This window comes from Peromyscus leucopus, chromosome X (assembly GCF_004664715.2).
Source record: "Peromyscus leucopus breed LL Stock chromosome X, UCI_PerLeu_2.1, whole genome shotgun sequence".
In the NCBI taxonomy this organism is placed as follows: Eukaryota; Metazoa; Chordata; class Mammalia; order Rodentia; family Cricetidae; genus Peromyscus; species Peromyscus leucopus.
Window position 1 is genome coordinate 123622698 of NC_051083.1, and position 25707 is coordinate 123648404.

At 43.6% G+C, this 25707-nt stretch overlaps 1 protein-coding gene and 1 non-coding gene across 2 annotated transcripts; both read left to right on the forward strand.

Moving 5' to 3' along the window:
• The first annotated feature begins 4137 nt into the window (after positions 1 to 4137).
• LOC114704024 (melanoma-associated antigen B1-like) lies at positions 4138 to 5321 on the forward strand. Its single transcript, XM_028885090.1, is given in 2 exon segments — positions 4138 to 4705; positions 4708 to 5321. Coding segments are annotated over 2 exon segments (1182 nt in total).
• A 5990-nt stretch (positions 5322 to 11311) lies between these two features.
• On the forward strand, positions 11312 to 11385 carry Trnaa-agc. Its single transcript has one exon. It is a non-coding gene; the product is annotated as a tRNA-Ala (tRNA).
• The last annotated feature ends 14322 nt before the right edge of the window (positions 11386 to 25707 follow it).

Genomic DNA, 25707 nt, shown 5'->3' on the forward strand with positions numbered 1-25707 from the left:
TTCGGGGTCCCTGGTGCCCGGATGTGCTCTTTCCAGAATTCTCACTGTGAATTTTGAGGCCCAAGGTTTCACAGCAACAGAGGGAGAGGTCTGACCAATCATTTACGGGATGACAGGAAATTGGACTGGAAGTCCCGCCCACCATGGGTAGTTTGGATAGCCCCCTTTCCACTTCGAAGGAATACCACCCAAGCTTCCTGATGAATCTGTTGCTTGCCAGAGGAAGGTGAGGTTTTGGTGTGAAGGCTGGGCTCCGGTCACCAGGCAAGAAGTCCTAGCTTTGGGCATATTAAAGGGAGGACTTTGTGGGTGGTTTTGGAACCGTTTCTGGGGTGCTAGTATTATTTGTTCCAGCAGTTTTTCCTCAGGAGGCTTCCTGCTGGGTAGAAGCTCTTTGCTTTGATTCTCCCCCCCCCACTCACTCCCTATGTCGGGACTCCCAGAGAGGCGAAGCTTTATGGGAGGGCTTTGGACTCCTATCAGCAGGGAGAGGGTTCCCAACCTTGTGGGGGAAGATATCGAGGGGAGAGTGGGAGACGTGCCCTCCCTGAGAGAAACAGGGCATTAGTTCTATTTGTACAGACAGTTGGTGGGAGACTCCAGCCTGGTTGGGTGTGTACTGTTTGTTTCCAGATTTCTTTGGGGGTTGGGCTGTTCACGGGAGGGGAGGCTGTTTGGAAGGAGACTGGAATCAGGTCAACCTTGAAAAATGTCATGGGATAGAGGCTAAGGAGAACTGAGGGGTGGCTGAGAGCCCTTTTCTCATGTGTCATGCCCTCTGCCAGGTCCTTGGTAGTGTAATGTCGTTATCATTCCCACGTTCCCTGTCTGTGAGTCCTAAACGAGGTGAGGTGTTTGGATGAAGACTGTACACAGGTTAGCAGAGGAGTCCCGGTCTTCTTTCAAAGCATCAACCCAGAGATATCACAGGCAGCTGCCCACATGAAGTTCCAGGCTCTGTAAGGTGGTAGGCATCATTCTGAGGGTTTTATCTTCTTCTCCGCCCTGGGAGATGTAGGAGGCTAAGCACCACCAATGGTTAGGGTCTCCAGGAAGGGTCATGGCTTAGAATCCTTTCCAAATTCCTTGTCAAGAGTCCAAGGAAGGTGAGGCATTTTGAGACGGCTGGACTCAGTTAAGTAGGGAAGAAGTCCAGGACTTGATGGGAAAATGATGAAGGAGGACTGAGAGCCTTCCCCTCCCCTGTTGATACTGGTATCATCTGTTCATGCTTTGTCCCTAGGATACATAGGGAGGGACAGGGGCGCGTGACTCTTATCATTTCCTGTTCACCATGGAAGGGGAGGGGAGGACGGCTTTCCTGAGGGGGCGCTACTGGCGTCAGTAAAGGGACGGTTTAGCACTGGGTCTTTCATTATCAGGACGCACCCTGGTGGAGGAGGGATAGAACTTCTCCCCACAGGTATTGAAGGGTGCCAGCTATTAGTTCTGAAAAGCGTGGGGTAGAGCGTTGCTGGATTTAGAGGAACCTCTTTGACTTCCTGCCCCAGGGATCTTAGCTGTACTCAGCAGAGGGAGAAGAAGTGAGGGGGCTTCTGATTATCGAGATGGAGAGCCTCAGCCTTGTTCTCCCTTTGCTGTTAGCCTGAAGTCACCTAATCTGGCTTTTGGAGTATATTTGACTTCCATCTTGGAAGGAATCAGTGGTTTTTTTGAGGAGGCTAGGCTCATTTCAGTAGGCAGGTTAGGCTTCATACTGGAGAGCACGCTGAGGCAAGAATGAGGAGACTGCACATAACAGATAGAGAGAGCCTTTCAGAAACTAGCTTGTAATGTTGGTCCCGAGAAGTGCCGGGCTCAAGCACAGTGTCCTTATTTCTTCTTCTTTTTTTTCCTGGTATATGAAAGGGATGGGACCCTTGGACTAAGGAAGGCACCATCATATGAACAGAATAGAGGCTGTATATGATTTTCCGGGAGTAAATACAAATCCCTTGAGAATGACTTACAGTTCTTACTATTATAGACAGAGGAGACCCCTCAAAAAACCCCATCATGCATTCAAGATATGGGCAAAAATGAGGAAGTTTGTCTCCTGGAAGTGAGGCCTTGATCTCAAGGAGCAACATAAATAGCTTGAGGGAGAACAGGGTACAACCTCTCCTCCTGTTAAAACCATGGGGTCTATCAGCTGTCAAACCTGGGGGACCCTAGATAAAAGTATAAGACATGGCCATGCTTCACACATTTGATAGGTCCTCAGAGAAATAAAGATTGCATTTGTCAACGATGACCAGGGCACCTTTGCAAAGGAGTTCCCAGATGTTATCAGGGCAAATTTAGTTGCATCAGGGGCAAACAAAGGAACCCTTTCTTGCTATTAACATAGGAAGACAAAGAACTTGCTGATAGTATTAATCTCGGAGTGAGGTGGCCCCACATTCAACAGGCTCCTGCTATAAACCCTAGGATATTGCAGGAAAGGTTTGTCAGATGTGGTGCTTCATTTTTTTTCCCCCCTGGGTGACGTGTGAGGGGCTTTGATCTGAGGAGGTAACATTCTGTGATGGCTAGTCAGTGTAGAGACAAGTCCCTGACTCTGCTTCTTATCAACTTAGGAATCCCTGGTGAGCACTGAAGAAGTTTCACTCTTCTCTCCCTTACTCCCTTCTCCCCTTCTTTACTCCTTCCCGGGAAGAAAGGAATCTTATGGAGTTTAACTCTCAACTTTTTTTCCAGCCCAAGGAAGTTATAGCTTGTGGTGTTCTAATAATGGAGGACTCTGACTTCTGCCACAAGCTCTCCAAAGAGCCAAGGGATCATAGTGTTTCAGGATGGTGAGCTTTTGGTTAAACAGACACACTTCAGATGAAAGGAAACTGAGGAAGGTCCTGCTAAACAGTAAAGGTGACTTTGCTGCAAGTAGAAGATGGTTTCCCTCAGCAGACCCCACACAGGTGTCGTTGGATTTGATGCCATTTTAGTTTTGTATGGAGTGTTCCAGGGAGGTGAAGGAAAGCCTTTGTGTAAGTGTGTGACATTAGCAGAGTGAGGGATTCTAGCAGCTCTTCTGTGTTGCCTTTGCATTCTCAGGGGATTCAGGAACTTGGTCTGAAGAGGCCAATAAATAGTATGGTGAGGAGATACATCAGGTCAACAGAGTGAGGAGTCCGGGACTACCAGCAGTTAAGATAAGGATTCTGAGTGAGAACTGAGGGTACAACCCCCTTACTATGACTGAAAGTGTGTCTGGTGCTACTTGTCCCATGCTGTCAGCTTTAGACAGCCCTGAGGGATGTGATTGTATGTGGTACACCATCTGCTCTATCTTGATGATCTCAAAGCATTGCTCAGAGGAGCAAACCGAGGCCAGCAGAGGGTACAGCCCCAGGCTCTGAGGGTTCAGATTGAGAAATAAGTACATCTCTCACTTAGGAGATGGAAGCACAGTTTGCTCAGTTCTTAACTGGCACCTTGCAGAGGCCCTTGGGGATGGGGTTCCTTTACTTCCTCCTCTTTGTCTCAGAAGTGTGAGGTGTTGTCCTTAGGGGTTGTCTCACTCCAGAAAGTCTTTGATCCAGTGACTGGGATCTAAGACTTTCTAGAGTGAAGGTAAAGGGGATCATCTACTTAGAATTAGTGATTGCAGAGTAATGTCTAACCAGCTGCACTGAACAGTTGAGGGTTCTTGCAGTCTTCAGTGGGAGGTCCTCTCAGCTCATCTTCCAGAGCTATCAGTAATTGGGCTGAGAGTCTTGATATGAATCATATCACAGACTAGAAAAGGAAGAGAGAGTCCAGCTGAGAAACACACCTTGAATGTGCACCAAGGACACTACCCAAAGTCCAGAACCAAGGGGATACCCAAAGTCCCTAGACACATGCATTACTGTGGGCCCTGGAGTCTCGGAATCTTCTAGTTGCCTAAATGTTGAGGACTTTTCTCATATCCTTTTCCAGCTTCCTGTAGGATAAGCAACAGGAAAGCAGCAGGCTAGCAGGGCTCTGGGACATCACCTACAAAGAAGTTTTGTGAGTATGCTTTGGTTAGCATCTTCAGGAGTGAGATTTTTAGCTGAGGCCACTCATACTACCTTTCCCTCCCTCAGGTATGTGGGATCCATCCACCCATTCTTCTGCTTATACACCAGCCTACCATCTCCAGTCAAATTCGTTATGCCATACTTTCCACACTTTAGCCTTGAAAAAGTTTTCCAGGATGCTTTTGAAATACATAGATTAGCTGAGGGGGAGGAAGAAATGGAAGAGGAGAAGGAAGAAGTGGAAGAGGAGGAGGAAGGGGAAGAGGAGGAGGAAGAAGAGGAAGAGGAGAAGGAAGAAGGGGAAGAGGAGGAGGTGGAAGAAGGGGAAGAAGTGGATGAGGAGGAAGAAGGGGAAGAGGAGGAAGAAGAGGAGGAGGAAGGATGCGAGGCTACTAACAGTGACACCGTCTCTTCCACATTACCTGCCTCTTCAAAAATCATTTTACCCCCCTCCTGCCCTTCCCCACCTTCCACTCTCTCATCCTGTCCTCTGTTTTGGGGCAGTCCAGATGAGACAGAAGGGTCTGTTTCCTGGATGCTGAGTATTTCCCAGAGCTGCCAGAGCTCTTACTCCTTCACTTCATGTAGCAACTTAGATGAAGAATCTGGCAGCCTGGAAGAAGAGAGGCTAACCATTTTGAAGTTGACAGATGATGATGCCGAGTGGCAAAAACTCAAAAAGCAAAAGGTATCTCAACTGGCCTTCTCCTGATCCTCAAATATAGAATGAAAGAATGCATTGAAGAAGTGGAAAAGCTCAGGGTTGTCACAGAAGACCACAGGAAACAATTCACTGTCATCTTTAAGGAAGCTTCTAAGTGTTTGGAGATGATTTTTGGCATTGATATAAAGGAAAATGATCCGGTAAGCAGATCTTATGTTCTTACCAACACACTGAACCTCACATATGATGACAGCAACCGGAGATTGCCTCGAAATGGCTTCCTGATAATTATTCTGGGTGTGATATTCATAGAAGGAAACTGTGCCTCTGAAGGAAGTGTGTGGGAATTCCTGAATGTGATAGGAATATACGATGGGAAGGAGCACTTTATTTATGGGGAGCACAGGGAGTTCCTCACTAGAGATTTAGTGCAGCAAAATTATCTGAGATACAGGCAGGTGCCTGAGAGTTATCCTCCACATTATGTGTTCCTGTGGGGTCCAAGAGCCTACTCTGAAACTACCAAGATGAAAGTTCTAGAATTTTTGACCAAATTTACAAGGAGGGACCCGCTTTATTTCTCATCCTTATATAGTGAGGCATTGAGAGATGAGGAAGAGAGGGCCCAGGTCAGAAAGAGCCCCATGGATTAGTACCACGTTCCTAACAACATGGGGCTGTCTAATTACTAATTTTAAAAAGGAGAGTCAAAATTTCGAGTAATTGGGGGTGGTCAAGGTTAATCTGGGTATGCATTGTACTTAGTATAGGGCAACTTTGTGTTCTGATTCTAGATGATGGGAATGGTTTCATCTGTTTTCTTTTTGGGTACTTTTTCCAATGTTCATCTTTGTAATTGAATGGTGCTATATTACCTTTGCTATATAAGTTTTTGATTACTGACATCTGTTCCTGCACCAGATTTTGAGAAAATATAGGGGAACTAGCCAATGGTTAATCTTTGGGTTCCGTTAATGCTTTGAGTCAACTCTGTAATGTGTACCCAGATTAGTTTGTTAAGAAAGCAGGAAAAATGGCAGTAAATCTTAAGATCTCTGCTCACCGATTCATTTATTTGCCAAATATTACTTGGATATATTTTTTTTAAATTGTACTTATTTTATTTTTTTATGAGTATGAATGTGTTGCCTGCATGCATGCATGCATATTTAACATATGTGTTCCTGGTACTCACAGAGGTCAGAAGAGGGCATCAAATCCCCTGGATCTGGAGTTTCAGATGATTGTGAGCTACCATATGGGTGCTGAGAACTGAATCCAGGTCCTTTGCAAGCAGCAAATACTCTTAATACCTGAGCCACCTCTAGCCCCAAGTTGGATTTATTTTTTTTTTTGGAATGTGCATGGTTTTTGGGAGGAGTATGCAGATAAATAACCACATTCCCTTCCTAGAGATGGATAGAGTCTGGGAAGATGACTGTGAAGACATAATAAACAAGAAGGGTTATGTTGGGCAGTGAGGATCCTTGATCATTATTCAAGTGCAAATACCCTGAGCCAATGCCAGCGACCTGACTTAGTGAGTCTTTGAGGAGAGAGAAAATCATAGGATCAAATTAAGTTGTTCCTTGAGATTCCAGCAGAACCAGAGAGAAATCCCTGGCTGATGCCTGTGTGGGAAGGTATCCTGGAGCTTCTGCCTTGGTCCATTGTCTGCACTAAGTAATTTTTGTTTGTCTTGGATTTTGAGACAGGATCTCTTCAGCCCTGGCTGACCTCAAACTGATCTTCCTGCCTTCACATCCAAAGTGCTGAGATTATAGATATGCATTGCTATATCAAGCTATTCAATCTGACTCACAAAGCCAAACAGATTTACATAAGGGTCCCCTGGCAGATAGGGTGAGAATCCTTCTGATTGCTGCCTAGAGACCACCAGGCTGCCAGTCTTTCTCTTTGCCTGGATGATCCCGAGCCAAGGGGTTGTTGTTTGGCCAAATCTAACCAAGATCTAGGATCTGGTGGCAATAAAATTAGTTCAGAAAGTATATCCAGAGGATGACAGCTGGGAGGGGAGGACATTTTTTTTTTTAAATTCTAGTCTCTTCAAGGTTTTTCAGCCTGGGGAAGAATGACTCACATCCAAAATAATTTAGTTTTTAGAGAGAAAAAGTCATGACTAATTTGGATAGCTGCATTTTGGGCTGATTTGATATTGATTCTCCTGTTGAGCACATTTTCCCCCCTGAATGAGTAAGTGGATGGCCAAATTAATATTCAAACTCAACTGACATTGATTATATACACAATTATATGCAGACACTGCCAGATGACTTTTAGCCTATATGTTACAATGGTCCTACATGACATTATTGTTGATGACAGCTCCATAGAGAGCCAGCATCAGAGTGCTTGGGAGTTTCCTCCAAGATCATGAGATCACACGGCTGGTAAGGGGCAAGGCTGGACAGCAGGGGACAGAATCTTGAGTCCACATTGTTCTCATGCCTCCCAGCTGGCATTCTACTTATTTTCTTTTTAAAGATAGGGCCTTATGTACCAGAGGCTGTCCTCAAAATTCATATGTAGCTGAAAATGACTGAGTATCCGATCTTCCTGCTTTCAGCTCCCAAGCACTAGAATTGCAGATGTGTGCCACCTTGCTGGCTTATGCATTGCTAGGGATTGAACCCAGGTCCTAGTGCACACTACGAAAGCACTCTACTCTCTGAGGTACATCACAGGCCCTTTTGTCTCCATTGCCAAATGCCCCAGATGGCAATGAGGTTGTGTCAAAATAGTAAAAGGCTTGGGAAAACGCGGTATCACAACTTGTGGGTCATATTCAATATGACTTGGGGGTTTTTATCTTTCTTTTTTCTTGTATTTTCCCCAAAATGTTTCTTGTAATTGAAGGGTTGCTTAGCATGTTCTTGTTTGATTGGATGTGGTTTTGTCTTTTTAAGACAGGGTCTCCTTATATAGCCCTAGCTTGTCTGTAATATCATTCTGCTTCTGCATCCTGAGTGCTTTACCATGTCTAGTCAAGAATTTGTTTTTAGATGACACTAGCTACATGCTGGTTGGCATTTTTTTTCAGGCTTAAGAATAAAGTTTTAGGCAGGATGGTAGTGGCGCACATCTTTAATCCCAGCACTCATAAGGCTGAGGCACAGGTGGATCTCTGAGTTTGAGGCCAGCCTGGTCTACAGAGTTCCAGGACAGCCAGGGATACACAGAGAAACCCTGTCTAAAAAAAACAAAAACAAAACAAAACAAAATTATTAGTGTTTTTCAAGTCAAATTGGGAACTCTAATATGTATGTGAGTGTGTGTTTGTATATGTGAGAGGCAGGCAGAGAGACTGATTTGACAGATGGGGGGAGGATGGAGGAAGAGAGTACTGGGAGAGATAACTGGACTTGGGGGCATTTCAGGAGCAAGGTAGAAACCTACTGCAGTGGAAATTCCCAGGAATCTATGAATATGACCTTAGCAAGGACTCCTAGTAATGGGGGATATGGATCCTGAGCTGGCCACCTCCTGTAACCAGACAAGGCATCCAACAGAGGGATTGGGACACCAACCCAGCCACAAAACCTTCAACATACAGTTTGCTCTGTCTGCAAGATGTTCTGGGGCAAAGATGACACAGAAATTATGGGACTGGTCCAGCTTGAGACCCATGCCACAAAAGGGAGCCCATGCCGAACACCCTCTGGAGGGCCAGAAACCAGAGGCTGGATAGCCCAATAGTCCAGAAACCTAGGATAGAACCAAACATGCCCACCAAAAACAAATGAAATGATTCCTAATGATATTCTGCTATACTTGTAGAGAGGAGCCTAGTGTAATCATCAGAGAGGCTCCGTCCAGCAATTGATGGGAGCAGATGCAGAGACCCACCCTGCCAAACATTAGGCAGAGCTTGGAGAATCCTGTGAAAGATGGGGAGGAAGGATTGTAGGAGCCAGAAGGGTCAAGGACACCACATGAAAACCAACAGAAACATTTAACCTGGGTTTGTAGGGGCTCACAGAGACTGGAACAACCACCAGGGAGCGTGTAGGGGTCTGACATAGGCCCTCTGCATATTATGTATGTTATGATTGTGTAGTTTGGTCTTCTTGTGGGACTCCTGATAGTGGGAGTGGGGTTGTCTCTGAAGCTTTTGCCTCATTTGGGGACCCTACTCCTCATACCTTGTCAGGCCTTAATATGAGGGGATGTGCCTAGTCTTACTGGAATTTGATACGCCATGTTTGGTTGATATCCCTAGGAGGCTTGCGTGCATTTGAATAGAAAAGGAGGAGTAGATTGGGAGGGGGGGTTTGGTGGAAGGGACTGGGAAGAAAGGAGAATCAACAAAAAATAATCAAAACTTCTTGGTCTATTGTTACTTTCCTGTTTCTATAACCAGATACCTCATAGAAAGCAACTTAAGAGAGAAACAATTTATGGTGGCTTAAGATTTAGGGGGTGGATCCAGATGGTGGTGGCACAGGCCTTTAATCTCAGCACTCAAGGAGGGGGAGGCAGGCAGATCTCTGTGACTTCCAGGCCAGCCTGGTCTACAGAGTGAGTTCCAGGACAGCTAGGGTTGTTGACACAGAGAAACCCTGTCTAGAAGAAAGAAAGGTTTAGTGGGTAGAGTCCATCATGGCAGGGAAAGAGCTGGGCAGCAGGTGAGACTCACCATTGTGGCAACAGGAATTTGCTCTAGTCTCAGTAGACCAGGAAGCAGAGAAAAGAAAGTGCTAGCATTCTTTTGGCTGTCTTCATTTTTACCTTTTAATTCAGAATTGGGAATGCTGATGCATTTTTCATTTCATAAGATTTCCCTAGAATTATCCATATCTGTTTCCTCTCCATGTTTTCTTCTTACCCACTGTATATGTACTGGCATTCACTTTTGCTTTCTTTACTTGATATAATTAACTTTTATAGGTGTGTATGCGTACACACATACACACACGGACATAAATTTTCAGTCTCACATCTGCCGTGGTGCAGGTTGTTTTTAAGACTCTAGTCATGTCCCAGGGACAGATCCTGATCCCACTGCCAGGGCCCCTTAAACAGACCAAGCTAAACAATTGTCTCACTTATGCAGAGAGCCTCTTCTGGTCCCATGTAGGCTTGCACAGCCTTGGTTGAGGGGGGAGGGGCTTGGCCCTGCCTAAACTGAATGTATTGGCTTTGCTGACTCCCCATAGGAGGCCTTACCTTTTCAGAGGAGGGGATGGGGGTGGGTTGGTGGGAAGGCTGAGGGAGAGCAGGAGGGATGAGAGGGGATCTGTGGCTGGTATGTAAAATGAATAAAAAATTTCTTAATAATTAAAAAACAGACTCTAATTATGATATCATTGTTGTCCAAGATGAAGTTCACACACCTCAATACCCAGATAATTGCTCTGCTTATCTAGTGAATCTGCTTTGGGCAGTGACTCTAATGTCTCTCTTGGAAGCCCTTTGCATCATGAGTGTTTTTTGCTTTTTGTTTTTTTGTTTTTAGTGCCTAGTGTGTACATGCGATCATCTGATCAGTATAACAGAGCCATGTGTCTTAGAAGACAACAAGCTGGTTCTGCTCAGGATAGTCAGATACATAAAACTAATGCTTTACTTCCTGTCCTCTTTTTCTCAGTCTCTGTCTGATGTAGTGGTACAAATTTTACTTCTGCATATGGTGTTACTGTTATGCCCAGATCATGGGGACTCCCAAAAGAACACCACAGAGACTGAATCCCACATGTAAAAGCAAAGAGTCTTTATTCTCTTCAAGCTCCAAGCTTGGTCCCTCTGTCCAACTCAGCCGTGAGAGGAGAGAGCCCCAAGCTCAGGTGGGGTGGGGTTTTTATCATAGCAGAGGTTGGGGTGAGTGGATTTCCAGAGATCAGGACCCTGATTGGCTGACAATTGTCTTGGGGTATCTGTAAAACAAAAAATAGGTACGTGCTAGACTCAAGGACATCTGGTCACCTTATCTAATGGTTGGAATGTGTGGGATGTCAGGTACTTCCTCATCCCTGGGTGGATCCCTTGGTGGTATCAACTTAAGGCTTTTCCTGGATATGGGTATTGCCTGTCAGTAAGACTGTCACAGAAGCTGTGTCTAGGCTCCTAAGCCTGTCATGGCTGCTGTATGATCAAGCTGTTTTGGGGCCCCTCCATATTACCTTGGGTCCATTTTTGCTTCTTTTTACTGCGCGTCCTGTCCATTCTCTCTAATGACATTTCTAAAGCAAGGAGAACAACTTTTATATTTATCAGTGCAGATATAATTTCTGGTGCTTCTCATTCTTTTTGTAGATCTATAGTTCTACTTTTTATCATTTTCTCCTTTGCCTGGAGGATTTACCATTTCTTGTGAACATCTGTGGGTGATCAAAGGGCTGTATGTATTTGCAAAACTTTATAAAAACCACCACCAACAAAAAGCCCACAAGTCTTTATCTCACCTTTGTTTGTGAAATACAGTTTCATTGAGTGTAGAAATCCTTGTAGCCAACATTCTTCTCTTTCAATAAAAGTGAAGATATAAGCCAGTGACACCTACTATGTAAAATTAAGTGTATTCACATTGTTGTGCGAAATATCTCTTGGTTATTTGCAGTGCTCTTACCCTGTGAGGAAACGTCACAAAACACTACAGAATCCACTAACAAGAGTTTTATTGGGGTTGGGGATTTAGCTCAGTGGTAGAGCGCTTGCCTAGCAAGCACAAGGCCCTGAGTTCGATCCTCAGCTCCCAAAAAAAAAAAAAAAAGAAGAGTTTTATTAAGGTAAGGGAGAAAGACAGATGTGCACAGGCCTGTGGAAAGACACGTGAGTAAAGTGGGGCCGGGAATCATGGCACCAGCTTATAAAGGCTGGGCCGCGCCTGTGCACACAGGCCCATGTGGCTATTCCATGCATGCTTGTTGATCACATGATTGTGCTGTACATTTTATGCAACCACACAAAGCCACGGGGTCCTGGTCACATGAGACATTTTGACCCGGAAATGACTAGGTGGAAGTGACTAGGTTCCGCTGGGCATGCATGACCATGCCCAACTGTGGGGGCATGTTGTGAATCCATATCATCCCGAACTTTTCCTTTAAAAAAAAAAAAGAAAAAAAATGGCTTATGACTGGGTATGGGGCGTCATTTCTCTCAAAGACTGCTTCTGGATGAATGGTGGACATTAGTTGGCTCTTGGGAAATGGTGAGGGTAGCTTCTGAAGTCCTGGGATGATGGTGGGAGTCTTGGAATGAAGTTCTGTCGTCCCCTTGTTCTGCAGCTGTCCATCCTTCGTGGTGTGGCTGGGAACCTTTTGTCTGACAACATACTGGAGACATAGAAAAAGCTTAGAGAGAAAAGAATCAGTATTATTTTTGTTTTTGGGAGTTGACATTTATCTGAGGTAGATCCAGCCTGTCCAGATGGAGACATGTTAAGAACTGGCTGTGAGAGGATTAGTGATTATTATGATGTTTTAGTACTCTGCTTAATTTTTTTACCTGAGACAAGCTTTATTAGAGGTATTTCATTTAAGGCACCTGTTTCCCTTATTAGGCTAGCATTCAGGAAACACAGGTGATTAGTTGCTGAGTATTTAACAATGATAGACTGTTACATTATATTTTTTCCTTACTGCCTGGATATTTCTGATGGTCCTTTTGCCTCCAGCTCTGTGTGGCCCAAGTTGGGAAAGGAAGGGGTGATACCTCATTCCTCTGGAATTGGTGACAAGGCAGTGTATCCTGATGTCCTCTGGAGCTTGAGAGAACAAGGCCCTGTTCGTGTCACTGTATATGAAGAGAGATTTTTCTGGGATGGAGGTGAGATAAAAGGTTTTAGATGAGACAGGTAGGCCCAGTGAGGAAAACCATCAAGTTTAGCAGCTGTAGGAGTCACAAGAATTACCTTGAAGGGTCCCTGCCACTTAAGGGAAAGGGGTGAAGGGAGCTGGCCTAGAGGGAAAAGAAGAACCTGATCCCCAATGTGGATTGGAGTTGGGCAAGGACTGTCACATGGCTGAGGTAAGGAATGGTCTGCGAAGTTCCACAGGATAGACCTTAGGTGACACAGCAGGTGAGTTAACAGGCTATCTTGGAGGGTTGGATAGAAGACCTGGTGTTAGAACTGGCCTTCCATACATTAGTTCAAATGGAGAAATTGAAAGAGGCTTTTTAGGAAGAGCCCTGAGTCTGAGGAGATCTAGAGGCAATAATCTTGCCCAGTCAAGGCGAAGTTCCTGTGACATCTTATTAAGAATAGATTTTTAAAGATGCGTTGGTACACTCCACCTTTCCTGAGGATTGAGGACAGTATGGGATATGAAAATACCAAGGAATGTTAAGAGCCTTAGCTAGTGTCTGGGAAATCTGAGAGGTGAACTCTGGGTCATTGTCAAACTGAAGAGAAGCAGGAACCCCAAACCAAGGAATAATTTCTTGGAGAAGGAGGTCTGCAGCTGTCTGGGCCCGCTTATTAGAAACCAGATATGCCTCCACTCAATGTGAAAATGAGTCCACCATCATGAGGAGATATTTAACTTTCCTGACGGTGGGCATATGGGTAAAACTGAGCAGCCAATCAGTCCCTGGAAGGGAACTTCTAGCCTGGTGGGTGGGAAAAGGCTGACTCCTATATTTGTTATTGGGATCTGTTTTTTGGCAGATCTCACAAGAGGCAGTAATAGTTCTTAAGAACTGTAAATCCTCAGAGGTGGGCTGTAGGTGAGCTTTTACGAATTGAGATAGAGCAATATTATTACAATGAAAGAGCTGGTGTAGATAGGAAAGAATTTGCCTAGTGTTTGGAGTTCCCTGTGAGGGTGTGAGTTGCACTGTATGGATTCCCTGCAGTGGATGGGGTGAGACTTGGCCCCGGAGGGCTGCCGTCCAGGCTGCCTGGTCAGCCCGGTTGTTTCCCCTAGAGATGATGGAGCTCAGTCTGATGAGACTGGCAGTGGACAATTTCTATAGCCTTGGGGAGGTGGGAAGCCTCCAGCATGGCCATTATTTGGCCTGAATTAGATATGGATCATCCTTTTGCTGTGAGAAGGCCACGCTCCCTCCAAATAGCAGCGTGGGACAGGAGGATATGAAAAGCATATTTGGAGTCTGTGTAAACATTTAGAGATTGTCCCTATGCCAATTGGAAGGCACGGGTGAGAGCTATCAACTCAGCCTGTTGGTTAATGGTGTGTGTGGGTAATGCCTGTGCTTCTATTACCTCAGTATCTGACACTATGCCATAGCCCACTTTATGGGTCCCCTCATGTAAAAAGGAGCTGCCATCTGTGTACCAGGTATAAGTAGCCTGAGGCAATGTGCCCTCCTGTATGTGTGAAGGGTGAGGTAACAGCTCCTCTAAGGTTTCAGTGCTGGAATGAGAAGGAGAATAGTCAGCATTAGGTTGAGGGAGGAGGCTTGAAATATTAAGAGGTGGACAGGTCTGGAAAGTAAGTGTGGCATCCTCTAGTAATGCCACCTGGAGGGAAAGAACCTGGAAAGGAGGTAAAATTTGTAAGCCTTTATAAATTAAGAGATGGGACAGGTTATGGTGAGAGAAGACAGTGATAGGTGACCCAAAGCTTAGCTTCTTAGATTCCCGAATGAGGATCTCAGCAGCTGCTAACACACGGATGCAAGGTTCCCAGCCCTGACTGTAAGGTCTATCTTCTTTCATGGATATGCTACAGGTGTAAAGGAGGGTCCCAACTGATGCCCCAGCGTTTCCAGGGCAAATCCCTCCTTCTCTGCTACATAGAGGGAGAAGGAATGGGTTAGATCTGGGAGAAGAAGTGCTGGGGCCTGAAGAAGAGCCTGTTTCAGCTTCTGGAAAGGTTCAGTGACAGGATGGAGGAGGCCCTCATGTGGTGAGCCCTGAGCTGCCTCGTATAAGGGGCAAGCAAGGAGAGAAAAAGATGGAACCCAAGACCGTAGGAAGCCAGCTATTCCTAGGAAAGACCGGATCTCCTGTTCAGTAGAAGGGACTACAAGAGACTGGATTAGATGCTTTCTGTCTACAGTAATAGCCTTGTGGGTTGGAGTAATGGTTAGACCCAAATAGGTGACCTGGGGAGTGGACAGCTGAACTTTAGAAGGAGATACCCTGTAACCTCAGCTGGATAAGAAATTTAGGAGAGCAGAGGTGTTAGTTTGGCTAACCTGTAAGGATGGGCTACAGAGTAAAATATCAACTATACACTGTACTAGTTTAGAGCCAGGGAGAGACAGAGAAATCAGGTCAGAGGCCAGAGCCTGACCAAATAGGTGTGGACTGTCTCTGAATCCTTGTGGCAGAACAGTCCAGGTCAGCTGTGTGGACAGGTGAGTGTCAGGGTCAGTCCAGGTGAAAGCAAAGATATTTGGAGGCTGAGAACTGAGAAGAATAGAAAAGGTGTCTTTGAGATCTAGAACTGAGAAGTGAGAGGTTCCTGAAGGGACAGTGGACAGGAGGGTATAAGGGTTAGGCACTACAGGATGGACGGGGATCACTGAAGAGTTAATGAGCTGGAGGTCTTGAACCAGGCGGTAGGTTCCATTAGACATTTTAACTGCAAGTATGGGAGTGTTGAAAGGTGAAGAGGTTGGGTGGAGCAGCTTTTTCCTGAGAAGGTCAGAAATGATAGGCTTAAGTCCTCTCAGGCTCTGAAGTGAGAGAGGGTACTGAGCTTGTGTAGCTTGTGTAGGTACTGATCTGGTAGGGTCCTGTAGCTGGATAGTAATAGGCTGATGGTGCCTAGCGATAGAAGGGTTCTGGGTATCCTAGACTTTTGGGTACACCTGAGAGGCTGGCAAGGGAAAAGAACTGTTAGAGTCATTAGAGTGAGTGGTTAGGAGAAGGAGAGGAGCTGCTGGCACATCTGGGGTGAGGCGAATGTGGGGAGCGAAGGAAATGGATGCTCCTACCTTAGCTAGAAAGTCCCTTCCCATTAGAGGTACAGGGCAACTTGGTACACTAAGAATGTGTGTTTGAGAGGGATGCCTCTGAAAATGCAATTAAGTGGTGGTGTCTGAGGCAGGCAAGGCTGTCCCCCAACCCCAACAATAGGGAGATGAGAAGGAGAGGGAGGCCCCCAAAACTCTCTCAGGACAGAGTAGGTAGCTCTTGTGTCCAAAAGGAATGAGATGGAGCGCCCATTTACTTTTATCACTACCCTAGGTTCCCTGTGTGAGATGGGAGTGGTTGGGGCAAAAACCAGGCATCATCAGTCCTCGCTGTAGGCCAAGCCTAGAAAGTCAGCTGGAGGGTGGTCTTTATCTGGCATTCCTATGTTGCTTGGGACATTAGAACAGTCAGTTGACCAGTGACCCTTTTGGCAACATTTTGGACTAGGCCCTGTTGGTGCCTTTCGTGGGGTGGTGGTGCAAGTCCAGGCCTAATGGCCATCTTTTCTGCACTTGAAACAGGGAACAAGTGGCTTTTGGGGAGCCAGTTGGATAGTGTTTACCAGCATTTGGCAGTTCTTTTTTTGGGCCTTCTCATCTCTCCCATGGTACACCTTAAATGCTATTGATAGCACATCTGCCTGTGGGGTCAGAGGGCTGTTCTCTAAATGTTTAAGTTTAGCCCTAATGTTGGGGAAGCTCTGTGAGACAAAGTGGGTCATTAGGAGCTGCTTACCCTCAGGGCTCTCAGGGTCTAAGCTATGGAACTGAAGTAGAGCCTTGGTGAGCCGCTCCAAGAGGTGAGACAGATATTTGTTCTTATCTTGAATTATAATTTTTAGTTTTTCATAGTTTACTGGTTTTAGGGCAGCCTTACAGAGGCCTGTCAGGAGACAGGTGCTGTGGGATGTTCTGTATGTAAAATGTGTTGTTCTGATTGGTCAATAAATAAAACACTGATTGGCCAGTAGCCAGGCAGGAAGTATAGGTGGGACTAACAGAGAGGAGAATTGAGAGAAGAGGAAGGTAGAGACAGACACTGCCAGCCGCCGCCATGACAAGCAGCATATGAAGATGCCAGTAAGCCATGAGCCACGTGGCAAGGTATAGATTTATAGAAATGGATTAATTTAAGATGTAAGAACTAGTTAGCTAGAAGCCTGAGCCATTAGGCCGAACATTTTAAATAATATGAGTCTGTGTGTTTATTTTATAAGTGGGCTCTGGGACTGGCAGTGTTGGCAGGAGCTGGAGAGAAAACTTTCTAGCTACAAATGGCACCCAATGTGTTGGCAAGAGTTTCCACCTAAAACCTGAGTAAAAAGATACTAAAACGAAGCTAAAAACAGTTCTTAGTTGTCTCTTTCAAGTTAGTGGCAGCCTGCATGTTTTACCTAATATCTACTATGGCGGGTTCCTGGCATGTGTGCTTGACCTGCAGTATGGCAGGAATGAGGCCTCTGCAAGTGGCACATTAAGCTGCATGGTGGATTTAGCCTTTGCTAGTACAAAACAAAAAGAGGTTTCTGGGCTACATGCTGCTTGCATAAAAGCATAGACCCACGATGGCTCCCAGAGCTGGTGGTAAAAGTACCACCACCATATTGGGAAGCTGAGGTGGGTGGAGCCAGCAGCCATAGCACAGTTTCAGTTTTACAAATGCTGCAGTTTAAAGCAATAGATTTACAATAAGACAAATTCAGATGTAATAGTTCACAATGTGTGTAAAATATACGTAGGCTTGAAAGAGACAAAACAGGTGATATATACAGTTATATAAACAAATACATAGTTTTAAAAAATAAAGTCTTTAAAGAGACAGTAAAATTAATATAAAAAATAAGCCACGTAAAGATGAATATTACACAGAGAATCTGGATTGTGTTGTCTTTGGGATTTTTAACTGCAGAAAAACATTTGATCGTAAAAGATGTTGAGTTAAACCAATATGTATATTTTAAAGATACCTTGACTTCAAAATTTGGATGTAAGGATGTGTTGCTTTGGAAAGGAGACTCTGCTTTTGTTCCCACAGAAAGCCAGAGGCTATGGATTTGTTCCAGATTAAGATACATCAGGTTTGACCAACCAAGACCCCCCTGAAAGGTCTCCAATGACACCATGGCCCAGATGATCCAACATCCAGAATGTTTTGAAGGCAACTGGCTCAGACAATACAGTCTCACGGACTACTCCATAATCCTAAAATTTTCTTTGTGTACCCATAAGATACAGCGTCCCCCTCCAGCAGGAAGTAGTAAGAGAAGCTATGCCCAAATTCCCAAATACACCAAGCTGGTTTTGGAGATGTGTAAAAGTTAAAACCTTCCTTTAAAAAAAAAAAAAGAAAGAAAAGGGGAAGTGCTGTGAGATGGTCTGTATGTCAAATGTGTTGTTCTGATTGGTCAATAAATAAAACACTGATTGGCCAGTAGCCAGGCAGGAAGTATAGGCGGGACTAACAGAGAGGAGAATTGAGAGAACAGAAAGACAGAGGGAGATACTGCCAGCCGCCGCCATGACAAACAGAATGTGAAGATGCTCGTAAGCCATGAGCCACGTGGCAAGGTATAGATTTATAGAAATGGGTTAATTTAAGATGTAAGAACTAGATAGCTAGAAGCCTGAGCTATTAGGCCAAACGGTTTAAATAATATAAGCATCTGTGTGTTTATTTTATAAGTGGCCTGTCGGACTGCCAGGGCTTGGCGGGACCAGAGAGAAAACTCTCCCGCTACAGACAGGTAATAAACCTATCTCTGGCTAGAGAGCCACCGGGGGTGTTATAGTCCCAGTGTGGTTCTTGATCAGGAACCGCCTCAGCCCCTGGGGGGGTGTGAAATATTAGTCTGATGAATTTCGTCTGCATGGGTCCTAGCCTGCTTCCATACCTGCCTGTGCTCCTCAGGAAGTAAGTTATTAGAAAGTATCATGTATATATCATGAAAGGTGAAACTATAAGATTGAGTTATATATTGAAACTGTTTAATAAAGGAAGCAGTATTAGAGGTATAAGAACCCAGCTTGCTTTCTATCTGAGAGAGTTCTGCGAGAGAGAATGGAACATGGACCATAATCAGTCCATCCACACCAGCCACCTCTCGCAAAGGGAGAACAGTAGAAGGGTTTGGATGGCTGGAATCAGGCAATTTAGCAGTTCAAGAACAAGTGGCCTGAGGAGTGAAGGTTGGAGCCAGGGCAGGGCCTTTGGAAAAGGTTGTTGCCAAGGAAGAAAGGACTTTAGAAGAAGAGGAATCTGGAAGGGGAGCTGAAGGAACAGATGCCCTAGGAGTAGGGGTGGGAGCTGGAGCTCGGATAGGTGGAGGTTTGTTATCAGAATCTAGAGTCAGAGATTCCAGAGTCAGAGAATCATCTGGTTTAGGCATAGACAGGAGCATATGAGCAGGAGAGAAGGAATTCAGAAGAGACAGTTTAGCACTGAGAAAGAAGAAAGCTATGACATAGGGCAACTCTTTCCATTTGCCTGATCACTGGCAGAAATTAGATAATTTTTGTAAAATATCAGGATCTAAGGAGCCACTGGGCGGCCATTTTTTATTTTTTAAAGCATATTTGGGCCATCTCTTAGTATAGAGATGGATAAGCTTAGGAATCTTTAAGTAAGGCATTAAGGTGAGAGGTTCTAAATCCTCAAGAAGACAGCCTAAGGGAGAGGTAGGACTGATGGGTTTGGAAGCCTTATTTCCTATGTCTGCAACAGAGAGGCAGAAAAATAAAAAAATAAAAAAAATGTGATCCAGAGCTGAGGCCCCAGGTGTCCCTAAGGCCAAGGATGGATCTTCACCAGGCACAGGCTGCCAGACAGCTCGTCAGCTGAAAGACAGGGCCTACGCTGTGTGAGGCTAGGATTCCCTGCAAATCTGGAACGGGGGTCTACCATTTCGTCAAGCCAGAAAAATGTGCTGCCCTCATACAGCCTCAGGATGCACCTGACAGCGGCAGTTCAACTGCAAGGAATATCTCAAACTGCAGACATGGGAGATGGCTAGAAAGTTAAGCCTGTGATAGGGGCTGACTGTAGCCAATAAAGACTGGTCAGGAGTTCTTCCAGTTTCAAGAATATTCAGTGAGATGCCGGACACTCAACGGTCATTCTCATAAATTCAGGAAACCATTTATGCTGGCTGAAAAGTGGGGGACACACCAATTGAAGCAGTGGTGTTGCATGCAGATTCCTGCAGCCAGGCAAATGGACAGTGGTCTGTCGCAGATGGAGCAGACTCCCTGCTTTACAGGTTTCTGGGCACAGAGCACCTGGAAGCACCTGTTTAGTCACGACACCAGATGTTGGTTTATTTGTGGCACTCTTACCCTGCAAGGAAACGTCACAAAACATGACAGAACCCACTAACAAGAGGTTTATTAAGAGAAGGGAGAGAGGCAGATGTGCACAGGCCTGTGGAAAGACATGTGAGTAAAGTGGGGCCGGGAATCATGGCGCCAGCTTATAAAGGCTGGGCTGTGCCTGTGCACACAGGCCCATGTGGCTATTCCATGCATGCGTGTGTATCACATGGTTGTGCTGCGTGCTTTACACAACCACGCAAAGCCATGGGGTCCTGGTCATGTGAGACGTTTTGACCTGGATGACTAGGCAGAAGTGACTAGGTCCTGCCAGGCATGCATGACCATGCCCAACTGTGGGGGCATGTTGTGAATCCATATCAGTATCTAATTCCAGAACTTCTTCATGACTAACACCAACAGCACACCCATTAATGGCTCCCCAAGTTAAAAATCTCTGCCTTTACAGATGTCTGGAAGTTTACATGAAAGATTGAATCACACAATATTTGGTTTCTGTTTTCATTGTTTTGACAGAATTTCTTTGCTGTCTTCATATGTTATTCTTCAGTATGCAAAGGGGAATGTTGTCTAATTTTAGATTGTCTTTTTTTCTCTAATTTTAAGCAGTATGATTCCTGTGCACCCTGGTATAATCTTGAATTTTTGGAATTGTCAAGAATCCTAAAGAGTTTTCAAAGCTTCTTGAATCTATGAGACTATACTTGTCCTCACATTTCCCATTTATCTAGTTTTCCCTTTTATTCTTTACTTTTGACATAGGCTTGCATTCATTAGTCTGCCTTGATCTGGACTTGAACTCATGACTCCTTCTGTCTTAGCTGAGATTACATGCATGTGCTACTAGCTCAGCTCTACCTTCACCCATTTCTTTCAGTAATTTTTCTCCATCCCTCCTTTTACTTTCATTTTTTGTGGGGGATCTCCAAATATATGCTTGTAGTTGCTGTACTATAGTCCATTTAGTAGCTTCATTTTTTTCTCTCTAAGATTTATTACTGAAAGATTCTATTGCTGTATATTAAAACTCATTAATACTTTTGTTTTTTAACTAAAACTGTAGGTTTTTAAAACTCAGACATTGTAGTTGTCTGAGAGTTCACTTGGGGTTCTTTGTAGAAGCTTTCATGACTACATCTGGCCTGTTTAAAGTGCTCTGTTTAGTATTCTTTTATGTTGCTAATGCTCTACCAAGTGTTCCACCACTGCACTACAGCCACAGTTTTGAGCATAGAGAATACAGTTAGAATAGTGATTTTAATGTTTTTGCTTGACTCCATCTATCATAATGTTTCTAGACCAGTTTTAATCAGTTAATTTTTTTATAAATATAAGTCAATTTTTTTATGCTTTTCATGGATACTGACATATATTTTTCTTTAGTAAAATGTATTCTTTGATAATTTCATACATGTTTATACTACATCCTTGCTACTTTGGCTACACAACCATGCTTATCTCCTTCTTACACCTATAACCTTTTTCCTCCTTGTAAGTCTCTTCCCTATGTTCCTGACTTTTGTTTTATTTTGTGAGGTAAATCAGGGCTATTCACATGAGTGTGGATGTGGGACTACTTACTGGATCCTGGTAGGCTCTCTGGGTCTCCTTTGTTATACTGTTTCTCTCATGAAAAGGGTTATTTCCTCTGCTTTCGTGAATTATGCTGACTTTCTTTGTCCCTCATGTATATTATTTAGGTATTTACTGTCGCACTGGCTTAGTTGTTATGCAGTCCTTTAGTTTTTGCTTGCCTTGGAATGTTCTCAGTTCTCAGTTCTCCATCAATTTTCAGAGGTAACGTTTTGCTAGGTATAATCTGGCAATTATTTATTTTCAGTCTTTGAAATGTATAATCCTGTACTCTCCTGAATTTATGGCTGTGAATGAGAGATCTGATCTTATTCTGATACATTTGCTTTTGCTTGTGAGTTGGCTTTTAATATTGTTTCCTTGCTTTTTATTTATTTATTTTTTCAAGACAGGGTTTCTCTGTGTAACAGCCCTGGCTGTCCTGGAACTTTCTCTGTAGACCAGGCTGGCCTTTAACTCATGGAGATTTGCCTGCCTCTGCCTTCTGAGTGTTGAGATTAAAGGTGTGTGCCACCACTACCCAGCTTTGCTTTCTACTTTTGATATCTTGACTATGGTAAGTTATAGAGAATGCTTCCCTGATTGTTCTGTTCATGTTTTAAGTGCTCTTGGGTTTGGACTGCTCTAATTTCATTGGATAAAATGTCTGTCTTTACACTTTATATTAGCTATTTCCACTCTGCATTATTTTACAAACAATGTTCTTCATTTCTGAGAATATTATATGACACACAGTGAAGCATCATTATACTCACTTCCACTTCTTCCCACCAGTTCCTCTCATATCCCTCTAGCATAGCCCCCTCTCAGCTACATGTTTGTCAGTTTATAACCCATCAAGTCCAGTTAGAACAGTTAGTGCTGCTCGTGTGTGCGCGTGTATGTGTGTGTGTGTGCGTGTGCGTGTGCGTGTGTGTTTGTGTGTGGCCATGCTCTGGAGCATGGACAGCCTATCAGTGGCCATATCTCCAGAAAGAATGGCTTGCTCTCCCAGAGCAACTATTCATTGCTAATGGCTCCTCATTCAGTAAGAGGTGGGACCTGGAGTTTACCCAATCTATGCCAGAATTTTGGCTGAATTGATCTCCTGCAGTTTTTGTACAGGTAACCACAGCTTCTCTGAGTTCATGAATGTGGAATACTATCTTCTGGACAGGACTTGGCCATTACATACTCTGTATTCTTACGTTTGGTCTTTTGAATCAAACCCAGTGTTCCTGGAAGTTTTGATCATGCACATTAATTCTCTTATGTATGTCTGAATGTGTTCTTTCAGTCTTGTCTTCCATCCCTGAAACTTGTTCTTATGCCTGGTCTTGTCTGTTGAGAGATGCTTCCTACTGTTTTTTAAACATTTATTTCATTTATGTGTATGAACGTTTTGCTTACATGTATCTGTGTGCACCGTATGTATGCCTGGTGCCCATAGAGGTTAGAAGAGGGTATTGAATCTCCTGGAACTGGAGTTATAGATGGTTGTGAACCACCATGCAGATGGAACTGAACCCAATTTTTATGGAAGAGAAGCCAGTGCTTTTAACTGCTGACTCATCTCTCCAGCCCCCCACCCCTGCGACATGTTTTAATTTGTTTGATTCATTAGTTTCTAGCATTTTTATTTTTTTTCAACCTCACTTTTCCTGCTCACCTTTTCCTCCTTGTGTTTGAATTTCTCTTTCAGTTTCGTCCACTTTGTTAACTTTATGGTCTCTGCTCTTTATTGATTTCCTTATTTCATTTGTCTGTTTATTTGAATCACTCATGTGATCACTTCTTTTTAAATGTAGAACTCTGACTTCCCTCACTGGGATTTCAGCTATTTTTTTATCTCTTGTTTCAAATGAAGATGTGAGATTGTGGAGGTGTTGTAGTGAGGTGGACAGTATAGAGTTTGCTAAGCAGCCAGGAACCCTGCTTGACATGAGACACACACACCCCTTTCCTAAAAAAGCACTTGGTGAGTTGGGACATTTACCTGCATTGAGCTGTATGTATATTTCCCTTCAAACAGTTCACCAGGCCACTCTTCCCTAGAAACCCTTAGGTAAATTGCTTTCAGTGACCAAATATAATCCTTGAAATTAAGGCAAAGTGGGGTGATCCAGCCTGAGTTGGTTTTAGGCATACTTGCAACAATTCTGTGCCTTCAGAAAACTGTTAGGGAAACACCCCTCCGATGTCTAGACATGATTATATGTGCATATGATTAAAGTTAGATATGTCATAGGAAAGATGTGCAGAGTGATCAAAAGCTTGTATAGCCTAAGCCTGTCAGTCAGAATAAGAAACCTCCTACATTGCCCCTTAGCTAGTAGCCCCTCCCCTTGAATTCCATTAAAAGGAGTTTCCAAAGAGTAACCTCCTACTTTGGAGCATTGTAGCTCAAGTAGTCCCCTGCACTCTCATAGCATATGTTGCTTATACTTTTGCTTTGATTCTGAATGGAAAACTCTTTGCTATTTATCTGCACTTCAATTCTTCACATAAGCACCACCATCTGGAAACACCTAATCTGGACAGAGACTAAGGGTAACAATAGTGGCATATTTTTTGTTTGTTTCTTTATTGTATTTACTTTATTGTAGTTTTTATTGTTTCTTTATTCTATATACAGTATATATCTATATCTATATATATATCTCTATATATATCTCTCTATATATCTATATATATCCTCCAGGTTTTATTTTTACCTTTGCCTTTTTTCCTGTTTTATTTTATATGTTTTTTATAGGTGCCTTGTCTTGATACTATATTCTCCACTACTATATGGAGGAAGCTGACTGCAGTAACAGAGATAGTGAATGATTTGGCATCATTCCTTGTGTTAACCTGCTTTACATAAGGCTCCGAGATTGTGCTACTGATTTGAAAAAAAATGCTGTTTATAGTTTGTGGAGCAAAGGATATACTTACGTAGAGAAATAAGTCGGAAATAGGAATAGGGGAAATATAGGATAAAATATGAAAGGTGAGGTAAATGTATGAATTAGAAGCATAAGAAATAGGAGAGAAAATGTTTTAATAATGTTTATTTTTGGGGATTATAATATATCGTTTTTTCCTTTTCTTCCCTTTAAACCTTTCCATGCATCTTTGCTCTCTTTCATAATAACGGCCAACTTTTTCTTTTCTTTCTTTCTTTTTTTTTGAGACAGGTTTTCTCCATGTAGTTTCGGTGCCTGTCCTGGATCTCGCTTTGTAGCCCAGTGTGGCCTTGAACTCAGATATCCCCCTGGCTCTGCCTCCTGAATGCTGGGATTAAAGGCATGCACCACCATCTCCAGGCCCTACTTTTCTTTAATTGTTGTTATGTGTGTGTATATGTATATAAATACAATATACAATCTTCTCAGTCTAAATAATGTTACTTGCATGTGTATGTTTACAGGACTGATTTCCCTCTTGTTGAGCATGTCTTAGGTCCAATCACAGAGCTATTGATTACTGCCAAGGTATGTGTGACACAATTACACCCTTAGGTATATTTTGCCAATGCTGGTAATTGTTGTAGTTCATAGGCATCATAGTTGTGTAGGAAAATTGATTGCTTCCCTCCCTTGGAAGCTAGCATGGTGCCTTCTGGTACCATGAAAGCTAGTCCTTAGGGAGGAAACTTTCAGATCACATCCAACTTAGGTCACCTGGATTATGTGTCCCAAGTGCATGGTGTTTTCAGTAATAAGAACTTAACCCTTCCACTTCTGGGAGGCAAGTAAAGTCAATAATGGTTTTTAATATTTTGGGAGTTGCTGGACAACCCTGAGAAACAACTCAAAAGGGAGTTTGTCATGCCTGGCATTTGGATTTTTGTTAGTCTATTATGGCCATTATCATCCCAAATGGGAAATTTACATTTAAACTATATATACATACAGAATTACTTGTATTATGGTACTTTTAAGTAGATAGCTATTATGATTCCTTATGGCTTTTCCACATGTCCATATTGTTATTTTACCTTCTGCCCTCCTTTTGTATTTGTTTCCTCCCTAATTAAATTCCCTCTTTTCCATTTCACCCTCCAAATTACTCCTACCATGCTATTCCCCTCTTTATTGCCTGTCCCTGCCACAATCTCCTTTTATTTTTCTGGTTTCTGCAGTTACCCAAGCTAATACAGTCATAGCTGAAGAATTGAAGCTCAGAACCTCAGCTGAGAGTGAACATATGGCGTTTGTCTTTTGGGGACTAGGTTATCTCAATATGATCTGTCCTCGTTCCATTTATTTATCTGCAAAGTTCATAATTTCATTTTCCTGTAAAGCTGAA